This window comes from Pavona decussata, unplaced genomic scaffold, assembly GCF_977016875.1.
Source record: "Pavona decussata unplaced genomic scaffold, jaPavDecu1.1 SCAFFOLD_64, whole genome shotgun sequence".
Lineage (NCBI taxonomy): Eukaryota > Metazoa > Cnidaria > Anthozoa > Scleractinia > Agariciidae > Pavona > Pavona decussata.
The window spans coordinates 4209002-4232751 of record NW_028145484.1 but is presented as its reverse complement, the minus strand read 5'-3'; the positions used below and the strand labels follow the sequence as shown (position 1 = coordinate 4232751).

General features: G+C 37.0%; 2 protein-coding genes across 2 annotated transcripts; one reads left to right on the top strand and one right to left on the bottom strand.

Annotated features, from left to right (window-relative positions):
* The first annotated feature begins 109 nt into the window (after nt 1-109).
* LOC146478574 (legumain-like) lies at nt 110-15888 on the top strand. The gene is made up of 14 exons (XM_085112164.1): nt 110-351; nt 1946-2043; nt 4074-4104; nt 5130-5180; nt 6172-6257; nt 6714-6789; nt 7406-7468; nt 8299-8368; nt 9694-9812; nt 10569-10658; nt 11435-11527; nt 12911-13192; nt 13940-14007; nt 14970-15888. The coding sequence occupies exons 1-14, from the start codon at nt 220-222 to the stop codon at nt 15022-15024; spliced, it is 1314 nt and encodes a 437-aa protein (XP_084968290.1). The 5' UTR covers nt 110-219; the 3' UTR covers nt 15025-15888.
* Nucleotides 15889-16395: 507 nt separating this feature from the next.
* On the bottom strand, nt 16396-23724 carry LOC146478573 (proteasome subunit alpha type-3-like). Its single transcript, XM_085112173.1, has 12 exons — nt 23603-23724; nt 23198-23280; nt 21064-21187; nt 20706-20738; nt 20170-20238; nt 19827-19900; nt 19156-19225; nt 18875-18940; nt 18601-18647; nt 18293-18360; nt 18128-18192; nt 16396-17731 (listed from the first exon to the last, which is right to left on the bottom strand). The coding sequence occupies exons 1-12, from the start codon at nt 23621-23623 to the stop codon at nt 17690-17692; spliced, it is 762 nt and encodes a 253-aa protein (XP_084968299.1). The 5' UTR covers nt 23624-23724; the 3' UTR covers nt 16396-17689.
* Nucleotides 23725-23750: the final 26 nt, after the last annotated feature.

Below are 23750 nucleotides of genomic sequence, written 5' to 3'. Positions count from 1 at the left end.
GGGAGATTGGGAACGAGTTTAGAAAAGACCGCTGTTCCGATGTCCCGCTGTCGTGAAAAACGATAATTGAAGAGACATTTTGTGTTTCTTACAAAACGTAAGTTTTGTGGATCACGAGATTCACCGAAACAAAAGCTTCCTTTTTTCGGTCTCAAAAATATTTGCTTCATTTTCGCGAGCGGTGCATTTTGTAAGAAGGGTTGATTCGGAAAGGAAGAGATGTTCTCACAGCTGTTTATCCTTTGTTTCGCGCTTCTCTCAGTAAGCGGAGATGTTGACAGAAAGGCCGAAGGCAAACATTGGGGACTGATTGTTGCCGGATCAAATATGTGGTACAACTATAGGCATCAGGTACGTGGTGATGCATGGACGATATTTCATTTTCATCCAAATTGGAGAGTTGGGAGACCTAGTTTAGCTTACAATATTCGCTGACGGCTATGACCTACAAATTTGCGCGGTCAAGTTTTTGGCGCGTAAATGATCTGTTGAGTGGGGGACGTAGTTGTTGTTTTGCAACGTGATTTTCAGTTAAAACATTTTTGAGTGAGACATTTTAGCAAAAGCGAAAGATATGTACGCAAGATAACAGGCTTAAAGAAATAAACATTTCTAGGATTTTCAAAAGTGACATAGGAATACTAGAGCATAGGCCCGTTTTTAGCACATTATTCCATGCTATGTTGCTTGTTCGAACTTCCAAAAATCACATGATTAGCCAGTCACGGCAGTCACGAGACTTCTGTTGTACTTACAGCTGTCAGCCCTAATCCCCGGGGGACCTTTACTGGCATTTCCCTTTTATTACGCGGGATGCCCTGAAGGGGCATACCGTGTCTAAAAACGGGTCGATTTCTTTTTTTTTTTTTTTTTTCTTCCTCGTAGCTACAAATCTGTACATTAATTTATTCATTAACCTATCCCCTCTCCTACTCGGGATGTATTGTCCTGATTGTCTTCAACAAAAGAAGGCCAATCAAAATCCTTTTTTGTCGCTTATATGGCGAGGGAGGGGATCCACTCACCCCTACCTGTGTGACGTCAACGCATCATTTGATTTATTTATCAAATTTGGATTAAATTTGGCGCCATATTGTTAACATGTTCTGGACTCAAGTGTGCCGTTTTCAAACGAAAATTTCACCATTTTGAAGCGGTGAATCGAAAGAATAACTTCTAAGAAGCACCCGACATTTAAAACGGTGGAAATTGGTGAGTTCCTGGCAAAGGAATCGTGCTTTGCTTGACAGTCTTAGACCACGACGTGAGACTGAAAAGAGGTCATTGAGAAGCTTATGTTATCGTAATGGAATTTCAAAAATTTCCAGTGAAAGTGTGGGTCGCGTTATACAAGGGAAACAACGTAATGCGATCGTCGTGACTCAAACTATTCCATTAACAAGGATAGATTTATCAATCGGCGAAGCATACAGTTGGAATAAATGAATCAGCCCCAGCATCACGCGTAATGCCAGTGTAGCAGGCATCTTGTTTTCAAAAAGAAATGATCTTAATTGAATCTCAAAATCAACTAAGATTTTGATCCTAAATGTTTTCAAAATCAACAAAATCTTTGTTCTTGCAATCACCCCTGTTATAGTGACTGGCCACTTTTTTGTGTATCTTTCACCAAATCTGTAGCAATATTTACAGAAACCATGCAGAAAATGGGTTGATTTTGCAGCAAAGTGAGAGAAGGGACAGTTTGTTTTGGAGGGGAGGTGTGGGTCGATTTGGATAATTTTGTGGACATTTGAGTGGGGAAAGAAAAGTGGGTTGATGATGGAGGGGGGTGGGGGTGGAACAAAAGATAAAATGGTTCTTTCTTGCTCTCCCTTTCCTATAAAAGACCTGCCCATGTAGATGGTGGAGGATAGATCACGCTGCGTTATTGGAACTTTTGAAGATAAATCTATAATGTTAATTATTTGTTTCTTTGTTCAAGGCCGATGCTTGTCATGCCTATCAGATCCTTCATAAGAACGGCATTCCTGATGAAAACATTGTTGTGATGATGTATGATGACATTGCTCACAATAAGCAGTAAGTTTAAATCCCGGCCAGTCAACTCCTATTTTAATGAATGCTCCAGAGTTCCAGAAAATATTCATTCCCCCCCCCCCCCCCCCCCGCAATGGAAGGTTTTTGTTTTGCACCCACTGTCCCCAGGAAATTCCAGTTTAGCTCATACTTTGCTTCTAAAATTTTGACTTTTGAGATCCCCCTCCCCCTAGGAATTTCTGATGACCTTCCATGGGCTGGGTATGGATTTTTCTCTGGGGCTGCACATTAGGATCATGCAAATCAAGGCCTATCCAATATCATCACAAATAATTTAAAATAATTTAATTTAATCAATTAATTATTTAATTTAAATAATTTATTTATACCACTCATAACTCTGTAAATACGAATGGAAATAAAATTACCCACTTACCTGCCTGCGAAACTTACAGAGGTGGTTATTGAAGTAAGTGACAAAACTTAATTTATACGTTATTCCTCGCAAAGCGAGGGTAATAAATATGTCGGGCCGAGCCGGCCCGAGCGGAGTTAAGCCGCGCGAATTCGAGCAAAAAATATATTTATATATATATAAATTTATATATGTTTATATCTTTGAAGGTGTCTGCACTGTTGCCTAGCAACAGTGAAAAACAAAGCATGGATGATGTCAGGCTGTCTGGCGTCGTCTGGAGCAAAATTTGCATACATCGGAAAAAATATGCGCGCATGATCAAATTTCAACTGCAATGTTCATCAATATTCACTAGATACAGAACTATCTCTCCAGAATCTTTTCCCTTTTTTTAGAAATCTTTTTTGTGAAAGATTGCATTGAAGAAATTACACGTTTTGTGGCCGCGGTGAAATAATTTTCCGTGGGAAATAAATTTATCGAACATGACAGCGCTGCACGCCTGTTGTACATTACGCCGCGTCAGAAATAGATTTTTAACCGCAAACTAGCCTGTGGAATTACGAAAAGACCATGCTCATCAAAAAAAATCCTATGCCCCTTTTAATCTCCTCATTTGATGCTACAAGACGATTAAAGAGGGCTTTCCACCCAGCCCCAGCTTCGCGAGGTTTTGCGAGTCACGTATTTCTAGTTATATATAATTATTACACGGAATGCCTGCAGGGCAGGCCGTGTCTAGGTTTGGGTCGGGTATCTTTTTCTTCTTTGTTTTTTTTCCTTCATCGTGGCCACAAATTGCCACATTAATTTATGCATTAAAATATGTCCTCCCCTAGTAGGGATGTATTGTTCTGATTGTCTTCAACAGAAGCGGCCCAATCAAAATCTATTATTTAGGCACATATCACGAGAGAGGGGACCCACTCATCCCTTCCTGTGTGACGTCAAATCATCATTTGATTTATTCATTAAACCTACATTACATTCTATCCTCTCCCAAGAGGGATCTATTGTTCTGATTGTCTTCAACAAAAATGGCCCAATCAAAATCCATTAAATCGGCGTGTACATCACGAGGGAGGGGACCCACTCATCTCTACCTGTGTGAAGTCAAAGCAAACCATTATTTAGAAGGTTGTTTTCGTTCAATGGCGGGCACATCTATGAATTTAAGACTCTGATATGTCGTTTTGAGAAAGAAAGCAAACATTTTTCAAGCGGTAAATCGAAATGATAACTTCTAAGTAGTAAGTTCGACCGTTTAAACGGTGGAAATTGGGAAAGTTCACAGTGAAGTAACTACGCTTTTACAAACAGATCGAATAATTGAACGCCAAGGAAACCAGTGAGACCAGTTCAAGCGGGAGTTATGGCGTTATCGCAGAGTGATTTCCGGTATGACTCCCAGTAACACAACGATAAAATATCACGCAGTCTCTCTGAATAAAACCATTTAATTATTTCAATTGCGAAGGGAGGATAGTTTTTTAAAAATCTGCGAAGCATACAATGGGGGATAAATGGGGCTACATTAAGCATTCCGTGTAAATGCCATTAGAGGGGCATCTTGTTTAGGTTTGTGGTCAGCCAGAAAAGTTGAAAAATTAAATGTGCAGTCTATTTTTAATATGCTTAAATTGTTTTTCATCAGAAATCCAACTCCTGGAATCATAATCAACAAGGTACTTGTGACAATCTTGATTATCTTCATAGTCCTGGTTTACATCTATGGTGCAAGTGTAGGCAAGACAGCTGTATTAATGTTAAATATTACATACAAGCTGAGCTGTCTCAAGTATGAAGCAGTAAAACTGCACTTATTTCTGCCAAAGAATTGTGTATTCTGTTTCAAGCTGACCTCAGATTCATCGGATTGTCTTGTGCGATGTAAAGTACATGTAATTTGGAATTTGATTAAATTAAATTAATAAATATATCTCAGAGAGTGATAGGTTAATTAACTAATTGAAGGCACAAATTCAGAAATTCAGACGCTTTTGAACAAAACAAAAATCAGCCTAAAATTTGACATAAGAGAGTTATATATGCTCTCATCCCTTCAATTGAGGATTAAATCATTGACTAAGGTCTACCTTGATGTTTAAACAAATACTCCTTAGTACCACCCATAAGCCTTATGAGCAGTATAAGAAATATAGAGAACATAGACAGGTGAATATGTGTGTTGACATACTAGGTGTTCAAAAGGTTAATTAAGGCTTTTATTATTAAGACTTACCTCTTTAGACATGCTTTAAATTTGTTACCTCATTAGTTTAGAATTTAAATCTTTGTAAATATTTATTCATTATTAAGCTCTGCCTCTCTAGTTTAACATTAGTTAATTATTTGTTTTAATTTTTGTTCCTTTAGAGCACATTTGATCATGTTTACATGGAATTTGCACTACACAAATTTTAAATTATTATTATTATTATTATGCGCAGTAAAACTATCTGTATGCACAGTATAAGAAAGCACCACAGGGCGCGTAGCGTAACCTGTGAGCCAAGCGAAACTTAAAATAGCATGTGAATAAATCAGTAAAATATATATACATATATAAAAAATATAAAATTTATTTATTTATTATTGTTATTATTATTATTATTATTATTATTATTATTATTATTATTATTATTATTATTATTATTATTATTATTATTATTATAACATTTTTTGATACTGATCCTTTTAAATTGTTTAGCCCAATGGCAAAGATGTGTATCATGGAGTCCCAAAAGACTATACTGGAAGGGTAAGACCATGGTCCAAGCTTATTGGATCTTATCCACAAATTATATTTAACAAATTAAGAACAAAAGTTCTGACTGACTCTCTATCCATGACCCAGAATGCAATGCTTGAAACCCGAGCTCTGAATCCTTTGTTTCTGCTGAGTCACAGAGAGGTTAATATGCTTTTGAGACCAAATATACTAATAAACTTTTCTTTTGATTTCCTTTTTTTTTCCCTTCTGTGCATTAAATGTACTGTTCTTGAAACTAGATTTTATTTACTAAGTGATTAATTCTGGTCAGTGTTTTGCAGGGTTGCTGTACAAATAATATTAATTAGGGACAAGTTTATCACAAATGTGTAAAGAGACATCAGAAGGCTGCTTCCTATCAGGAGCCCGCTAATCTGAGGCACCCAAGAAAATGCTCTGGGTGCCAAAATTTTTTGCAGCAGCACCTAACACTTTACCTGTTGGGCTCTTAACTTCTTGGATTTTGGCCTTGTGGGCTTCTTGAAATTTCTCTTGAGTAACAGCCTTTGACATTGCTTTCTCAAACTCATTAATAATTCATCAAGAGGAAACAAAGAAAATCACTACCGTGACCGTGGTTTGGATATGTGTTCATAATTACCATAAAATTTTGCCAACTTTAGCCTTTAATTTCTCCAAGGATTATTGATCATTTGGGAAGCCATATTAAATACTAGAAAGTGTGTTTCATCAGATATCCAAACACCTTGAAGTCGTTTAAAAAAACTCGGCTGTGCCTCGTTTTTTCAACCTACTTCTCAGTGTTTGGATATCTGATGAAACACACCTTCTTGTGTTTGATAATTTATTACTTCAAATTTGCTATAAATTCATCTCTATTGTCACAATTATTGTATAGATTGTATACATTGCAAAACACTGAGTGAATCACTGTTGTTCACTGTGAACATTTGTCTAGTCATATTTCTTGCGGTCATGTCATCTGATAGATTTGTGATTGTTTGCTCTATACTTTAAGGATGTGATTGCACAAAACTTCTTAAAAATCCTGAAAGGAGAAAAGGAAGCCATGAGTCAAATTGGCAGTGGTAAAGTGATTGACAGGTCTGTAAATTTAATTGTAGTTAGTAATTTATAAATTACAGTCAGTGTATATTTATATATTTTACAGTTGTAGAAAAAAATCCATACTCAGGCTATCACAGAAGGTCAAACATATTTGTGTAGTTCCGGTAAACATCCATGCTCCCCCATGGAACAAGAATTTTCTCTAAGAGCCCTCTTAAGAGTTTTGTGATAAAAACAGAAATCTTGTCCATAATCATAGTTTTTTATTGCAAACGAAGCACAAAGCAGTGGATATAACATTGGAACAATGTTTCCTGAAGCAATTCAAGGCCACATGCAAAAACTCCAGTGAATCTGAGCTTAAACAACAAAATGATCTGAAATGTCATTTGGGTCAGTTACACTGTCAGCCCTTCAATTTATTATATTAAAATGAATAAAATTTAACTTTCTTTCAACATTCCTGATGGTGGTGTTTGAATTCATCCTTAGTGGACCTAATGACCATGTTTTTGTGTATTTTACTGACCACGGTGGGCCTGGAATTTTGGCTTTTCCAAGTGGTGAGGTAAGTGTCAACCCAACCCTTTCTTAATACCTCTGTCATGGTGATAGAACACCTTGCTAGTGTACTGATTCTAAACCATTATAAATGTGTTGCAGCTATAACAAGTAATTGCTATCTCAAGCAATGGCTTCTCCTAATCAGTATCATTAATACAGTGTCGGGGTAAGACATATGACAGGGGAAAAAATTTTAACTCAGTGTGTTTGTGTAGACTTGCATATCTGCATACGATAACCTAAATTATTCACTGACATTTACATAAACTAATATTAAGGTGCTAAGAGAAATGAAAAGGGTGCTGGTAAAAATGTAAGGAGAGATATTTTTTATATTTTAATTTAAGTCTAGTTACTAATGGCTTAGTTACTAATGGCTGTCTTAAACCTTTCAGTATCCTAACATAAGAAATCTGACTCTCTTGGATGCATTGTGCAGTAAACAAATTTACCGAGCTTAAGCTAGGTTTAATTCCTCATCAACAATTTTTTTTTTTCTCTTTGTGCAATAATTATTTGAGAGTCCTGTGTGACATTCCAATATCATATGCCTGTAGCCTTTTTTAATTTAATTCGTAAAGACTTAATGGTAATTCACACGTTCATTGTTTTTCTTCCAGCTTATGGCCAGCGAACTGATTGATGCCATCAACTACATGTATGAAAACAAGAAATACTACAGGGTATGACAGTGTATTAAACTGTATTGCTTGATGCATTGTATTTGAAGGGGTGCATGGAATAAGGCCCTGAGTGTCTTTTGATGTGAGGTCAAATTCTCTTTTTGTTTCACAAGTGAATACAAGGCAATTTGGAAGGAGAACCTAGCAATTTATGAGAAGTCACTTGGCGCCTTTTCAGGGCTGTCAACCTCACAAAAGTCATGTCTTCAAAATTTGGAGAATATGACTTTCCCGGCCAGCAATAACAAAGCACCTTACAGAGGCATCGCATCAAGCCCAATTTCACGGGTTCAGTAAGGATGGGGGGGGGGGGGGGGGAGGAGGGAACGTACATTAAACAGTACGCATTTAAGATTTTCTTCTCAGAAAGTCAAGTCTACGACAAATAGCAAACTTCATCAATTATCCGGGAGATTACAGACATAAATATGGAGAAATCGGACTCAAAATCTGGAGATTACAGACATAAACCTGGAGACCTGGAGATACGGCTCAAAATCTGGAGATTACAGACATAAAATATTTGGAGACCAGGAGATACGATTCAAAATCTGGAGACTCCCGGATTATCAGGGAGAGTTGACAGCCCTGCCTTTTTCCAGGCACCCCTTCATTTGAACTAATTAGCAGTGAAGGTTGTACAGGGTTTTGATTGATTTTTCAAGTGGGTCAGGGTCCTTACTGGTGAATAGATTTGCTAACCATTTTTTTTGTTTAGAGTGATTTTCAATCTTTTGAGAGGCTGCTAGTACCCCACACGTAATAAAACCCCTGAAAATAATAATATTATAATACATTTAATATTTATTAAGTGTTTTTTTTCCTCTCAGATGGTGTTCTATATTGAAGCTTGCTATTCAGGCTCCATGTTTTACAATAAACTAAAGAAAAATATCAATGGTATGTCTCATGTACAGTATATGTGTTAAATGGCATTATAAAGGACTAATCCTGATAAAATTAAAATATTGTTCTGAAATAGTCAGTGTAGGATCTATTCACCTGAAGTCCTGTATGAATTATACCAAAAACTGGAATTATTTTATTATCTTTCCAGTATTTGTGACTACAGAATATTAGATATTATTTAGTACTTCTTCTTGGATGGGATGCTAATCCATCACAGATCCACACCTAGAAATTTGTTTTGCCAGAATAAGGAGGACAAGTTTGTGAAGTAATGTCTCTGCAGCATCCAACTGGAACATCACAGCTAAAGAGTTAATGTTTACAACCAAGCAGCGGTGTTTTATCAGGATTCAAAACCATGAGGCGCTGCCGAGTGGTTTTAGACCCGATAAAATATGTGCTGCGAGTTTTTTGAATGGCGTCAAAAACATTCCTGGAAAAGCGTGTGTCAAGAGAGTTCATAACAATGATGCTTTTGTGAACGTTGGAAATTAGCATACGAGAAAAACATTAAACACCGCATACTAATAAGGAGGAGGTTTCATCTGGTTTTAAAACCACTGCACATGATGTTTTATCGGACATTTGATAGGCCAATGGGCTTATGAATTATTAATGAGTTTTTGAAATGCTGTTTCCTGCATTTCCCGCATCATTTTAGAGCCTTTTAAAAAACAAATTTGGGTTTAAGTTAACACAACTTGTGAGGAATGATCTGTTTACTAGATGCTCTACCTGAAAATTTAAACTGCTAAAAATTTTAGGAAACAGAATCTTTTCCCCAAAATTTATGAGCTGCTGTTAGCTTTCTGAAAATGCCAGCCGGCCTTTTTTGCACATTAAACCCTTTCACCCCCCTGATCTGAATGTTAATTCTCCAGACTGACTGCCATACATATCTTTTCAAAGTTAGTTCGCAGAAATTTCTATATTTACATCAAACAATATCAGCTAGTTGATGATTTTCTTTATTCCCATCACCTGTCTGGTTCACAATGAAATGATAATGTGAGGAGAAATTACACATTGATCATTCCTGGGAGTGGAAGGATTAATGACGTATTTGCCCCTACGAAACCATAAGGGATTAATAACTAATCCCTTGGGGAAAAAAATGTTGAAAAACTGTTTTTCAACATTGCAAAAGTTTTCTGTCCTTCCAAACAGATACATTCCACTTTTGAATTAAAATATAAAGATCTGCAATTCAAAAGTTTGTTTTTATCCTCCGTTGGTGTCGTGCTTGGTTCTCACAATATTATTATGAAGCCAGAAGGGTCTGTTACTGATTCACAGAATATTTTTCCTTTTTCCAGTCTATTCAACCACAGCTGCTAATCGTCATGAATCTTCTTATGCATGCTACTTTGACAAGAGACGTAAAACATACCTTGGAGATGTGTACTCTGTGAAGTGGATGGAAAACTCTGATAAGGCATGTCGCACCATTTAATTTTACAGTGCCTTAATAATTTAAAGGCAATTTTGCCTTGCCCTTGGCAACTTTGCAACCCACCAATTTGCTATTTACTGAACACAAGATATTAACTAAAGGACTCTTTTTAAGACATTTTGTTAGATCTATGCAACTACTTATAGCAATCAGAGAAAAAAGCACTGGAACTCCTAAGCCCAGTAGGTAATTTAAGGCACAAAATAATAGAAATAATCTCTGGATCTCTGCATTGCTTCACAAAGCACCAAGAAATACTAGTTTGCATGAATTTTAACCTAACACATTAATTGAGTTATCAGTCTGAAAGCAACATGCTCACTGTTTGACAAACTCACAGGACTTGATGTTTAAGGGCCCTAGTCAGCCACACCTTTGTTTTTGTTTATATGTGAGAGTTTGGCTATTATATTTAATTCACAGCGTGTCGAAATGAACGAAATCACTGTGAAACTACTAAAGATAACGAAACATACTTTCAGGAACAGAACTTACAGTTAAGCAATAAGATTTCACTTCACCATGCAAAATCAATAATTTTGATGGCATCGAAAGTGGCGGAGGCTGACTAGGGTCCTTTAAACTCAATTTTTGATGATCGAGGCATTGTTTGATACTTGATTCTTTTAAGGATTGAGGATCAAGACTTGAAAGAGATTGTCGGCTTTACTTTTGACTGGTACAAAATTGTACATTCGCATGTAAATAATTATTAATAGTATTTTTCGTGTGTTGCAGGTTGATCTCACCAAAGAATCACTTCTGAAGCAATTTCAGATTGTTAAACAGGAGACGAACACCAGCCATGTCAAGCAGTTTGGAGACTTGGTTTGTTGATATTCTGATCTTTGACTGCACTGAAGCACTGATCGCTGTGCATTTTTTATAATCTTATGGCATGTTGAAGTGTTTGTCCAAATTTAGTATAACTTCCATAGTCATTGCATTATTGAATGATAATCAATTGATTAACACACCTAAAACAACAACCCCCCCCCCCCCCCCCCCAGGGAAAGAGACTTTCATCTAAGAGACCTACCTAAACATGCTATGGATTCACTCTGAGGGCTAACACTTGGTAGACGACAGCACTTACATTTCTATACGGTGGCCAAATTACCTTTAGTCAGCGCTGTCAACTCTCCCGGATAATCCGGGAGTCTCCAGATTTTGAACCGTATCTCCCGGTCTCCAGATTTATGTCAGTAATCTCCCAAATAATTGAGGAAGTTTGCTATTTGTCGTTGAGTCGACTTGCTCACAAGAAAATCTGCAATGTTTACAATGTTTAGCGTTGTTTCTGGTACTGTTTTATGTACTTCCCCCCCCCCCCACCCCCCCACTGAAGCTGTGAATTTGGCCTTGATGCCACGTGTCTGCAAGGGGCTTTGTTATCGCTGGCCGGGGAAGTCATATTCTCCATATTTGAAGACGGGTGAGGTTGACAGCCCTGTTTAGTTATTAACTGTTGATGAACCAAACATCTGTTTCCACTCCCCAACGACACAACACCACAGTTTCTTTAGAAACTAAACCTCTTATTGTGATATACAAATGAAATAATTTATAATAAGCTGTTGATTCTTTTCCAATACTATTAATAGGCTTTTGACAGTGAAGAATTAGATGACTACCAGGGTGATGGGAGTGGTGAAGGCACTGGAATGTCACCAGAAGATTACAGAGGCGAACCCATTGTAAGAGTTGGCTTTGTCAGGAAAATTATGGCAACATGTTAACATAACTGTAAAATTCTGAATACAGTCAACTCTTGCCTTGCAGACACCACACTATTACAGGCACCCTGATAATACAAACAGCAGCTAAATCCTGGCAAAAATAAATTACAGGCCTTTGACTGAAATAAATTCCCGCTATTACAGACTCTTGCTTTTAAGGACACTAACTCGCGGTCCTGAGAGTGTCCAGAATAAAGGCAGTTGACTGTATAATGAGCCTTAAATTCATCCAAAGGACTTTTTAAGCGCTTGTTTTTGCATTCAACAGCACCAATTTATTGGAGGGAACTTAGCAATACTTGTTAAAACAGCTTGAAACACTTAATAAGGGGTCTTGACAATGTGCGAGCCAGACGTGCGAGGCACTCAGGTTAGCCTAAAAACACTCCGGTTAGCCTAAATAGCACTCAGGTTAGCTTAAGTAGCTCCCCGGTTAGCTTAATGGTTAGCATTTATATTGGGGGTTGTTCGTGCCTCGCAAGCCTCGCATGGCTCGCACGTTTGGCTCGCATGCCTCGCACATTTGGCTCGCATGGCTCGCATGTTTGGCTCGCTGGCTCGCTGGCTCACACATTGGCCACACTCCTTAATAAGCTATTACAGTTTTAATCAGTTACCCAAACAAAGACGTGAATTCAAATCTTCTGGTAAGTGCTCTTGAACACTCAACCCTCTTCTCTTTTTGCAGTTTTGGTGTAAAAAATAAGGGGGAGGGGGCTGTGCCCACCAGATCCGTACCCTAGTGTCTTAAATTTGGAAGGCTTGTCTTTGGGGTGAGGATCGAGGGTCATATTCAGAATCGTACAGTAATGGCATAAGGGGGTGGAGCATAGCACCCCCCTTTCCCCCTGGCAATTCCAATCTAGCTTCATACAGGCTTCGTACGGGTCATGGAAAACCTGGAAAGTCATGGAATTTTAGAATTTCATTTTCCAGGCCTGGAAAGTCATGAAATTTAGGTGTGGGTCATGGAAAGTCATGGAAAATGATGTTTATAAAAAAGTGCAAAATAAATTGGGTTTGTTTGCGAAGAAAATAGTGAAAACGTACCCAAAATGAAAGATGATTTCCGAGAAAATGGTCAAATTTATGTCACTGAAAACTTGGAGAAGTCATGGAAAAGGTCATGGAAAGTCATCGAATTTCAAAAGCTCAAAAGAGTACGAACCCTGTTCATATGTTCCTTGAATTTTCTGAACTTTTGAAGCCCCACCCTCCTGGAAATTCTAATCCCTGCGGTGGGGGAGTCAGGAATTTTCTGGAACTACACTATACATGTATCGATTAGTTGCTGTAATATTTAAGAGACTGAAGACATACTTTGCCTGCTCTCAACTTCAGACTGATGCCATTCCTGCTCCAGATGTCCACCTCAACAGCCTTCAGAACCAGTTAAAGTATGCTACAACGATGGCAGAGAAAAGTAAGATCATCACTGAAATAGAAGAACTGCTTCAGCTCAAGGAAGAAATCCGTGCCACCATGGAGCAGATCGTGGAACAGTGTGTTTCCTCTGATGATCAGAAAGTCCGAGTTTTGAACAGTCGTGCAGATCCTCAAGATTTTGACTGCTACACGAAAGCTGTGAGGACTTTCTCAAAGAACTGCTATGATCTGGGACAGGTAAACTTGAGTTCTTTTTGCTCAAAGATGATAAGAGACAATGATAATGACTATTTCAGAGTTTGTCTATTTTGATTGCTGTTACACTAGGCATTATATGTGCAATCTGTCTTGAAATTTTATTGCAATGTTGCACAAGTTGCACAGAAAATTACAGTGCAACATGCCCTGTAAAGAACATGTTTTCTGTCATAATAGTTTTGTTACAGTAAATGTTGCACAAAGTAGAATCAAGCTCTACTGTATTCAGCACTTTTCTTTAAACAACAAAAACATTTCAAGATCTATGTGTTCATTGTAGGATGTTACACCACAGGTAGCCCAAGCTGTATGAGCGTTAAAATAGAGACCTTTGTTTGACCTTTGTAATTTGAGTGTCACGACGAGTGTTACGCAATGGCATAAATTATAAGGGTTTGTATGGGAATTTGCGAACATGTTTTGGAGTCGAAAATAAAGGGCATGAATTGAACAAAAATGGCTTACCTTGTCTCCTTGATATCTTGCCAGTGTTTGTGTGCCGTATTTTGGCCATTTCAGCACGATTCAGTGGGTTTTAGGTTGCAACAAAATTCAGAAACAAGTTGCAAGAAAATTTGCCTTGTTCTGTAAAACTAGAAAAATTATGCAGGGATGGCACTATTTAACTCCATGGAATTTGTGTACATGGAGATGTGATGCTAATTTCATTCATTACATCTGTACATGTGAGTCTTTAGTACTAACTGTTACTTGTCTTATTTACAGAATGAACATGCTCTGCGCCATGTGTATGCACTTTCAAACTTGTGTGAGGAGAAGATACCAGCTGAAATGTAAGCATCAATATTATTTTTTTTAGAAAATACTATTATTTTAAGGTCCATGTTGAAAAGATTAAAGTCAATGGTTTGAATAAAGTGATAATTTTGCTTTGAAATCCAAGTTACTTTACTTTAGTGCTACATCTTTTGTTTAATCGTAGTTTGATTTCAACAGATTTCTTACAAATTAACACCTTTCTATAGTTTAAGGTTACCCTTTACCTTCAGAGGTGTCTCGCGTCCAAGCGATGTAGCGCGTCCAGTTTAAACTGTAGATACCTGAACCCTTATATCAAATTAAGGCTTATAGAGCTGACTATCAAACTAAACCAAGAATTTTGAAATAAAATGAATTGCCGAATTTTTAGCACTGTTTTCTCAAATCAATTTTTTCACTTGGAGGAGCCACTTCAAGGAGCTAAAACTCAAGAGGAATTTGTTCGTTTGCCTTCAAATTTGGACAGTAGCTAGTTTAACATATAAACAACAAAAAAGTGTCTGGGGAATTTTTTCTTTCGAAATCTTTTTTTCTCTGTGAGCAATTTTTGTACGATCACTCCACATTTTTTTCATCCTATTTCGAAAATGCTCTATAACTTTTCATTGCTATTGAGTATGGCAAAACGCAGACAGATTTTTTAAGCGTTTTGGGTCTGGAAACTGAGGAGCAAATTAAATTAGCAAAAAAAAAATTGCTTTGACTTGTAGCCTTAAAAAGGTGATTCGGACGCTCGCATTTAGAGGTCGTGAAATATTCGACAATTCATTTTATTTCAAAATTCTTGGTAAAGTTTGATAGCCAGCTCTATAAGCTTTAATTTGATTTAGGGGTTTAGGTATCTACAGTTTAAACTGGACATGCTACATTGCTTAAACACGAGACACCTCTGAAGGTATAGGGTAACCTTAACTTGAATACTCTGAATGAGACTCACTGAAAACAAATTAATGTTCATTGTGGTTATTTTTTTCAGGATTGTATCTGCAGTCAAGCAACAGTGTGATGAAAACAATCCAGTTGTTTTCTAGATTTAATTGCTGATAACACCCATTCGGCACGGCTCAGTCATTTTATGTCAATCAAGCAAAAATAAATAGACTAATGATTTCTTTAATATCCTGTGTAATCGCCAATTTTGTATCCAGTAGATAAGGCTTGAGAATTTTTTTCTTAGTGATGTCAATTGCCACAATTTTGCTGATTTGCTGTAATTTGTAGTATTGTAATGTAAAGTAGTATGTTAAGTAGTAAGTACCAAGTAAAACAATGATCTAGGTGTAATTTCATTTGAAAAGTTGAATGTTTTGTAAGTTTTGGTAGAAATGGCTTCAAGCCCAGTCAAAGTAAATTTAAATGACATTTATACTTTGGTCTATGTAACAACTTCTAAATGTATATTTTATAGTTATTTAGAAAATAACAGTTTAGTACATGCACGCTCTCATCTGCTCAAAGCAGTATTTAACAATTTCAATTTGCTTGGCAGTGGAAATGTACAAATTTCCTTGCTTCCTCAGTCCTAACCTTGGGAACCAATGAGATTACAGTCATTACGTTGAGTTACCTCTATAACTCTTTCATAGGAAATGCAAGTAATTTAATTTTTCCAAGGGTTATCTTGAAATCAACCTGAAGCAGAATAATTAATTTTGTCTGTATTTCAATGCAATTGATAGCAAAAATGAGTAGTGGAATTGGATGACTGTGTATACATGGGGATTGCTTCTGCACCTTCAACTCATTCAACTGGTTGTAGAGTTCTTTTTGTATTTTTCTTGTACGCTGCTTTACAAGTGAGGTGAATATTTAGGTGATTAATAAAATATTCACTGTAGTTGGTGTCCATTGTGTTAAAACTAAAGAATGATTGCAATAAAGAAACAAGCAAATGATTTCTTGTGTTTTGTTTTTTTGAGAAAATAAAATAAAGGGGAGCAAATAGATTGGTTATTTATTGGCCTGGTAGGTAGGCAATACATTTTGCCTTGACTTTGCGAGATAAAGTCTGGCTGTGCACAAACATTTGCTGGTAAAAATAATTCCAACTTGCAGGAGGCAAACCAGCTTAACTTGTTATTCATAAGTGTGGGTGAGGAGTTAAACTCTAGAAATGAAACAACTTCAGCTAGCAATCAGAACAGGGCTGGAACCCAGGACCGCCAACACCCTAACAACTTAGCCAAACTGCCCTCCCATTTTTGTTAACTTCAAACTCAAAAACACATTATTTTACATATACTCATTTTTATTAAAGCGGAAATAAATATTGAAAAACGCAAGAAATAAAAACGTTTGTCATTGAAGATCATGGAAGGTGATGGGGGGGGGGGGGGAGGCAGTATGACATGCAATTTTCCTACATGAGTTAAGAAGTGCCTAGGAGTATTTCAGGCAAGGTACTAAATGTATTGTTAATTTTATTAAAAGATTTAAACTGTAAGCAGCTCCAATGTTATCACAGATCGCTGAGAAAGAACATAACCATGCATTTCATGTGCACCAGCATCTGTCCTTAAATTATCCCCTTGACGAAAAGTAGGGAATCAATGGAATACACATACATGTGGATTGAGATGACATGACAGGCACTTCTGGGGAAAAAAATTATTTTAATAATACATTACATGTTGGACACAATCTTGGAAAGCTACTAAAGAAATATGTTACAGACAGCACACGTTTGCATAGCCTCTCATGCAGATGTCTCGTAGCTCCTCGTACCACCGTTTATCCTTATAAGGACAACAGGGAGCTTAAGCAACGATGACGACAACGAAAACGTCACCCGAAAATATATCTTTATCTAATTTTTGCTACTTCGCGATTATTTCAACTCGCTCAACTTTAACAAAAATGGCGAACTACCCAGGAACCAAATTGGTAGGAGTGGCATACAAGTTACAAGTTTTTGCAGAGGAAGGCAGAGATATACCAAAATGTAAAACATGTGCAGAACAATTGTTTTTGCTCATTAAACCTATCGTTTTGCGGCGTTGTCGTTGCCATTGCCATCGTCGTTGCTTAAGCTCCCTAAAGCCTCCCTTTGCTACTGCGCATTTGTTCTGCTCATCTTGGGATGGTCTGAGAACCTCCCATTTCTTTAAGACGGTGCCCACTAGTTCAAAGGTATTTTTGCATGCTTTGTAACTGTGCAGGAAAAGAAGATCTAAGAAAGTGTTTTTGAAATCTCAAAAGAAAATTGGGAGTAACCAGGCATTTTCAGAGATAATACCGGTAATATATTAAGCTGATGTTTCATCAGTACACTGCCAGCGTAATCAGCCAGGCACACCCACCAACGCCAGAAGAGATTCGAAGCCTGGTAAAAGACTGGAAGGCGTGGAGAAAGGTCATGACCGACTGCAGTGCAGTTGACTGATGATGATGATGATGATTAAGCTCCAATTTGGAAAAAAAATTCCATATATTGTTTTGTATTTTAAAGCTTTTTAGAATCAGTTGCTTAATTATCTCTGAAAATATGTGATTACCCCCAATTTTTGTTTGAATTTCAAAATCCCTCGATAAGATCTACTTTTCCTTCATAAACTGGGCAAAAATACATCTGCATTAGGAGGCAACATCCTTTTAACATCCAGACAATAAGTCAAAAGACAAGTCAAAAGTACACCAGCGTAAAAGGCCTGTCTTTGCATTGCTTGTGCAGTAATGTAAGAAACAATAATAATCACTTTAATCTTCATCTTCTGAGCTAGACTCCTCTTCAAGGGATTCCTGAAAAAACAAACAAACAGCCAAGTTATGAGCAAGTAAAATCATAAATAGGCATGTCTGTGTCCGAGGTAGGGAACATTAGTCTCAAGATTCAGCCATTCTATTTAAGTGCTGCCCCAGAAATGCTGTAGTGTTTCAATTCCCTTGGTCTGAAGAATAGTATGTCTTTGTGTGTGTGTTGGAACTGAATTTTGCCTACTTGTCAGAAAATTTGTGGTTCCAGAAAACATGCATACCCCACCCATGGATGGGTTTTTGGTTTGGACACCACCCCCTCCCCCCATCTTGGATAATTTTTTTCCTGCAGGGACATACTTAGCCTTCCTTTCAACATTAATTTCAGCTAGCAAACAGTGTTACATCCTCACAATTTCCACAGCCGTTGTTAAAACTGACCTTAGCATATTTTTCTGCTGCCTCTGCTATCTCTTTTGGTACCCACTGATGTTTGCCATTTGTAACTGGAAAGAGAAATAAAAGTAAATTTTACGGCCATGAAAGTACACAGGAAAGAGAGGAAATGTCTAGTAACATGAAAACAAAGTGTTATATATCAAGTACCTTCTCCAATCCAGCTTAACTCCAGCTCAAAGTTCTTGTCCTTGACTTCATCATGTACAACATAAATTCTGTGGATGACAGAAAGAAACAGTTCAACATTAAAAAGAACTTCCAAACTGTTCAATCCATTGTTGTATTTTTTTTTTATTTATTTAACATTTATTTATTTGGAGGATGTTCAAATGTTGAAGCAAGAAATACATCAAACCTGCTGGCAATATTTAAAACACTTTTACTTTCATCTTACAGGTAAACTATACAAAACACCATTTATTTAACAAATAAAATAGTATGATGATGCAACCTACATTTTAGCGACCTCTTTAACAAGTTCTTCACATGTCATATCTCTCATCTGCATGGTAAAACAACAAAGATTAACATTAAATACAGAATGGCACTACTTATAGTAAGTTCAATTCTGCTAGTTTATCAAATGAATGCACAGCAGAGAATTATTTTGAATGCCACAAGTTTGCACATAAAGATGAATGGAATGTAACTAATTTTTCAAAGCAGCCCAATATTTACAAACTACTCCAGTCAAAATAAAAGTTCAAAAACTGCTCCACCTGATCTCACCTTTAGCTTTTCTATTTCTGTTTTTGCAGCTTGTTTAGCCTTCCCTATCGCACAACCATGATATCCCTAACAAAAAACAAATAACGTGTATAACTTGTTAGTTGTTTACAACGAGATCAAAGCTAGGCACCAGAAACATGTGTTTAAGAGAAAAAGATTTTCGAGCAATAATTTATTGCTATCCTCTGCTTGCAAGGCAATAACATTGGTCTCATGTTTGCAATAAAACTGCACATTGTTGTCTTTTATATAAAAATTGAATGATTTTCCACAGATCTCACCCAAGATACTCCTGAAGGATCTATCATGTACAATTCAGGTCCATCAGGTCCACTGGAACTCAACAGAACACTGCAAAGGTAAGGAGCATGGAAACCATCAGATAAATGAGGTGAATAAAAAACATTCAAACAGTACAATGTAGAAATATCTCCTGTTTTGGAAGTAAGAGTTCATGGTAAAACTCTTAAAAAATAATTGTATCTGACCTAAAAAGGTACAAAAATACTAAATTTTTGGCAGCCCTTCTGCTGCCCTCATCAGAGCAAAATGACAACTTATAATAAACATAATAATTATTAAAAGATTTTCTTAAGACTTGTCTAGGTCCCTGAGGGATGCAACAAAAGGCAAGTTACCCTTCGGGAAAGGCTGGCACTCATTCACAGCATTGGTCAGATACCATAATTCTTTAAGAGGTTTAAAAGAAAGTATCCTTGGCTAATTTCAGTCAAATCATTGTACTTAAGACCGCCTTTCCTTTAGTGAGTATCACTCAACTTGCGACTGCTTTTTATGACATTTTGGATGGTTGCTTACAAGAAGCTTATAATTTACTCATCCAAAAGTGAAGGACACAAACAAAGCTTACTACTGAAAATAAAGAGAAAAAAACCAGTTAGGATTTAATTGAGACAAAAATACAAAAATATGCAGTAATTATTGAACTCACCTACAACCAAATGGTCTGACGGCACTGTACAAGGTGTGAGCGTGAATATACCCTGATACTCTATCAACCAGATACTGGTGACAAAAAACAATGACACTGTGATTACAAAGTGATTTAAAACAAACATGATAAATGTATTTTTTCAGTCAGTGATACAAGCATGCTCAGCATCAAACATCTTTCACATATACCATACATCAACATTCAAATCCAAGCAGCGTGCAGAATGCTTGTCCACCAGTTGAGGAAGCACTAAAAAATTTTTACCCTTACAGCTGATTTGCAAATAATGAATTCTGATGGCCTTTTGTGCTGAAGAAGAATTAGAAGCTCTCAAACTTACTTTCAAAGGGATTGGAGATCCATAAGTTGATCTGAAATTTGCTGCCTCATCTCTAGCAACATTCACAATCTGTAAAAACAAAAATAAAAATGACAACAAAATCTTGTCTCTGGAATTAAAATTATTAGATTAATTAATTTAAAAGATTTGGTCTGTGAAATGCAATTGTGTATCTCTAGCCAAATTTTTGAAAGTTGGCCAATAAAAACTTCAACACTTTTCGTGAAATGACACCGAAACACACATTTTCTGGGCCCAAAGAATGATGCAAAAGAGAGAAGAAAGAGACAGAGGAGAGAGGAGAGGAAAAAAGACAAACCTACATGTATGTTTTTATATTGGTGACTTTGGAGCCACTCTCGAACAAGCATGACTCGAACATGCCTGTTTTAAAAAATTCAGCTATATCTATTGTACAACCTATTTATTCCTACTTTAATCAGTTGACAGTCGACAGTCTTCAAAAATCATTTCCCAGTTTAGTCATATCAGGAGAAACAAATAAATGATGATGATGATGATGATGGTTATTATACCTGTCTTGCATCAGCTATTAGCCCCGCTACTGCCTGGAAAGCAAAGGGAAAAAAGAATGGATGAAAACATGAACAAATCAAAAAGACAACAGCCACATCACTAAAAATTATAACTTCCATTCTACAAAGGTAATGAAATGGCATGGAAAACAAAAACTCTTTTAGCCAGAAAACTGCATTTTTTTTCTAGCAGATTGTAGCCAGAGAAAAGCACATGTGCATGTAAGTGCTCACTAGAGTCAAAGCCTTGCTGGCTGCCTGTACACCAAATACAAAAAATTGGTAAATAAAAGCCTGTAAAAAAGATTTTCCTGTTGTGAGTTGGTCGTAGGCAAGCAGGTTGTCTTTAAGTGCTTACCATTCCAATGTGAGTGTCTATGTGCATGATTCGTTTGTTGGCTCCATACTCGTACAGTTTTGAAAGAACAAGCTTTTCCACACCAAACACCACTCCATCCTTTCCTCTTATCCCCACAATTGTCCTATAAAGTAAAAATTTGGAGCGAGGAAATTAATTAACTGCAATTGACATTATGAAAATGTATACTAATTTGGTGGGTTGTGGCATGTTTCATGGGTTTTCTGTGTAACCAAGTAGAATGATTCTTTGGATTTTCTGTTTGTTGGTTCATTGGTTTACGTACCACTTCATTGCTAAATTGAATTAATAATTTTGGGCTGCTGTTGTACAGATATTGGGGGAAGAGAGGAGAGAATAACACTGCATGATGCCTGCCTCCAGAAGTCCAGGGCAGAGGGTACTCCCCTTTATCAATCACATACTTAACCCTTTGACTCCTGTCGTGTTGCCATGGTTTTTGCATAAATTACCTTTTTCCTAGAGCGCTTTAACTCAATTAACTGCGCAGTAGATAAATAGATATTCTTGGCTTCCAAAATTAACTGCATATTAAACTGGAATGATTAAACAAATGTTTTCCGACGTAAAATAATATGGTTACCGATTAATCATTTCCCGAAAAACACACTTGAACGCAAAAATTGCTAAAATTCACGGCATGTTGACGAAAACCTTTGGTATATCAAATTTCAACCCGCTTATGCAAATTGCCCTTGATTACGCATCTGTTTCTTCTCAAACGAATATATGAATTGACAAAGACTCAAAAATCAACAAAAAGCTTTTCCAACCAAACTTTTTATTGAAATAAACGATATATTTACTATTAGAGGCAAAAAACTTTCAGTTTTTTTGCGTGCGTGCAAACACGCATGTAAAATTTGAAGACGCTCCGTGTTTGTTCAAGCGATCACTCGCAGTAAATTCGGGCACGTTTGCGATGAAAATTACAGAAGTTACAGAATTCTGGTTCAAATCATCACTTAAACTATTTGTAAAAAGCAAATCCACATCGGAAAACATCATTTACCGTGTTGTCACCATTGTCCTGGTCTTATAAACTCCGTTTGAAGCCCGCGGTTCGGTTTTAACTTTTGAGGCATATTTCGGTAGCGGCGTGGAAATATAAGAGATCACAACGCGAAACGGCTTTTCGCTGTTTTTTAACGCCTCCAAGTTCTCTTTTTTGACGGTAGATTATTGTTCACGGTTATTCCTTTCCATTGTGAGCTTAAAAAAGATGTACTTGCTTTAAAAGATGAAAAAAACATGTCTTGAAACTTCAGGACCGATTCACGCGCGGCACCATTTTGTAATTTTGCTCAGCTCCATGCGGTAGGTTCAGAAGGATCCTTTCCCCTACCCCCTAAAATGCCTTAAAATATGCGTAAAAGACAGATTCTGATTGGTTTATCATTCTACTAGCTATTGTGACCTTTTCAGGACGAAAAAAACTCCAGGAGGGGAGGGAGAACGTATCGAGTTTCACGCGCAGAGCATGCGCGAGGGACGGCCGGTTTTGGCCGGTGTAGGAGTCAATGGGTTAAGTATGATTTTTATATGGTTTTTGAGGTGTCTTGTGCTCAAAACAAGACAGTATAGATTACATATGAAAATATACATAAATATCAAGAAGTATAAGAAATGTTAAAAAACACAGACATTTCAAGTGTATAACACTTCTTTAGTGTGGAAGAAAACCATTAGAATACACAATTCAAATGGAGGCACATGCGTGTATGTATGCATTATAATTATTCTGCTGTTTAAATTGCTGTTGTTTATGACACAACCACAGCAAGGAGATGGTAATTTAAACGGCAGATTGCTTTGAGAAATTCATTAGGAATTAGCTACCCATGCTGGTCACACAAGACAAGTAAAACATATATAAAAAAATAATAATCAATACAACCATCTCGGCACAAGTTGTTCAAAGAGAGGACAACTTTATTTAGTGGATAACTCACTATCCAGTTGGAGCACATCTTATCTGCTGGACAGCGATTTATCCACTCTTTGTAAAACTGCAGCCTGTTGTGTAAACTGACTACTGTATTATGAGGGGTACCCTCCCCCCCCCAACCCCCTCCAGGCCAAACTCATTTTACATGAACCTTTTTCAACCTACCCACTGTTCTCAACAGCCTTGACAGCATATTCTACTTGGAACACTCTTCCATCAGGAGAAAACTGTGAAGCTGACAGGTCATACTAGAGTATAGTAAAAACAAAGAAGATCATATATACATTTGTACTTATACAGTACAGTGAGATAAACTGAATTTGGTGATTTATGATTGAGATTCTCTACGAAGCCACTAAAGAATTACTTGAGATAAATTTTGGCTTAGCTATAAAAACATAAAAACAAAGGAACGAATAAAAATCGAGGGTAAACCAAGAATCACAGGGCTCCACACACGTGCTGATAATTTTGACAACCTTTCCTGAAGTATAAGATTTGCACCACTAAAATGTGCCTCAGAAATTATATGAATAAGGGAGGAGCTCATAAAATGACGACTCAACTTACCCCGGTTCCAATGGAGCTCATTATGGTAAATTTTGTTCTATGCAGTTCAAAACAGATCAGAAAATGTTCAAAAAGCTTTTCAAAATGGCGGCTCGTTTGACATGCGTAGTAATCTGCTAAGTCATATTTGTACCCAGGGCTCTTGGGC